At 54.2% G+C, this 1528-nt stretch overlaps 1 protein-coding gene across 1 annotated transcript; it reads right to left on the bottom strand.

Moving 5' to 3' along the window:
- Positions 1-473: 473 nt before the first annotated feature.
- On the bottom strand, positions 474-1519 carry LOC119327637 (cytochrome P450 89A2-like; the record flags this gene model as incomplete). The annotated part of the gene is made up of 1 exon (XM_037600731.1): positions 474-1519. A coding segment is annotated over one exon (780 nt), but the record flags the coding sequence as incomplete, so codon positions are not given.
- Positions 1520-1528: the final 9 nt, after the last annotated feature.

Raw genomic sequence — 1528 nt, 5'->3', positions numbered from 1 at the left:
GTGCTAGAATAATCATCAACAATGACGAAGTCATAGAGACAAGCAGTAGTAGTAAGAATTGAGTAATGAGTGGGACCGAAAAGATCCATGTGAAGCAGCTCGAAGGGTTGAGTCGTAGTCATGATTGTCTTCGAGGGATGCTTGGCCCTCGTCATCTTTCCTGCTTCACATGATGACATTGTTTTGAATATTCTATCCGTGTGGATGAAAAAAGGAGATGATTTGGTATGCCCTTCTTGGAGAGGACCGAGCCTTCTTGCAATTCAAGCTTTGCTCCATGGTGTGTGATTATATTTAGGACGACAAAGTTGAAGTTTGGGTTGTTATAAAATTTCAGGTTAGACCAATTGTTATTAAAACATACTCCTAATAAGTTATTGTGACAACTATTATGAACAAAAAGTTGATCTAGCTAATCAAATTAATGAAGAAATTCTCAAACTTCCGTGCGTTGCACGTGCACTCTTACTATATATGTGCAACATTTACTTAATTATACGCCGGAAACACCGTTACATCAACCACACAAGATAGCAAGAGCACAGAACGATATCATGACGTGCACAGATATACACTAGAGGCGAGATGGCCACCACAAGCTCGTCAGTCGGCATGATGGCCGGCACGGAGTCGCCCATGACACAGGCACACACCACACTGGAAGAAGAAAGACCACGGCTGCCGCCATGCATGCATCCCAACGTGGCCAAAGTAGACGACAAACACCAGACGCCGAGGATTAAGTGCGTCGCGTGAGACGTGCGGAAAGGGGCTTCTTCATCGCCTTGATGAAGGTGTTGAGCTCCGTCATGTCGACGCCGGCGCAGCCCTCCGTCCCCGGAGGCGCCCACTCGAATTCATGCACAAGGGCAGCCAAGAAGCACTTGATGTTCATCATGGCCAGACCCACGCCCGGGCAGAACCTATGCCCGGCGCCGAATGGCATCATCCTTATCTCCTTGGTCCCCGGCAAAGGGCCGACGTCCTCTGCCTCACCGCCGGGAAGGAACCGCTCCGGCCGGAACTCGTCCGGATCGATCCACGTCTTGCCATCCCTTCCCATGTCTCCAACAGTGAACTGTGCAATGAAGTCGCCGCTGGTTTTTCCTCCGACTCCGAGCACCTCCGCTGCGTCGGCATGGACGTGGCGCTGGACGAAGGGCACCTGTGGATGCGAGCGGAGGGTCTCGAGCACGACCGCGTTCAGATACGGCATGCCACGGATGAGGCTCCTGCTGGAGCTGGCGGCCACGGCCCCGCCGGCGCCGTCGACCTCGTCCCGAAGCTTTTTCTGGATCTCCTGGTCGTTTACCAGGTGGGCGAGGGTCCATTCGATGCTTGCCATCACCGTCCCCGTGCCAGCGCCCAGAAACTCCGACAGCAGGTTCACGAACTCGTCGTCCCTAACAGCGCGCCGCCCTGCACCGTCACCCTTGCCTCCGTCTGGGACGCGTAGGTCGATGAGCGAGTCGACGTATGGACGACGGCCGCCACCGTCGCATGTCGGTCGGGACTCCCGCCGTGCGTC

Source organism: Triticum dicoccoides, chromosome 7A, assembly GCF_002162155.2.
Source record: "Triticum dicoccoides isolate Atlit2015 ecotype Zavitan chromosome 7A, WEW_v2.0, whole genome shotgun sequence".
NCBI lineage: Eukaryota > Viridiplantae > Streptophyta > Magnoliopsida > Poales > Poaceae > Triticum > Triticum dicoccoides.
The sequence above is the reverse complement of the archived record's forward strand: the minus strand, read 5'-3'. Positions and strand labels throughout refer to the sequence as shown.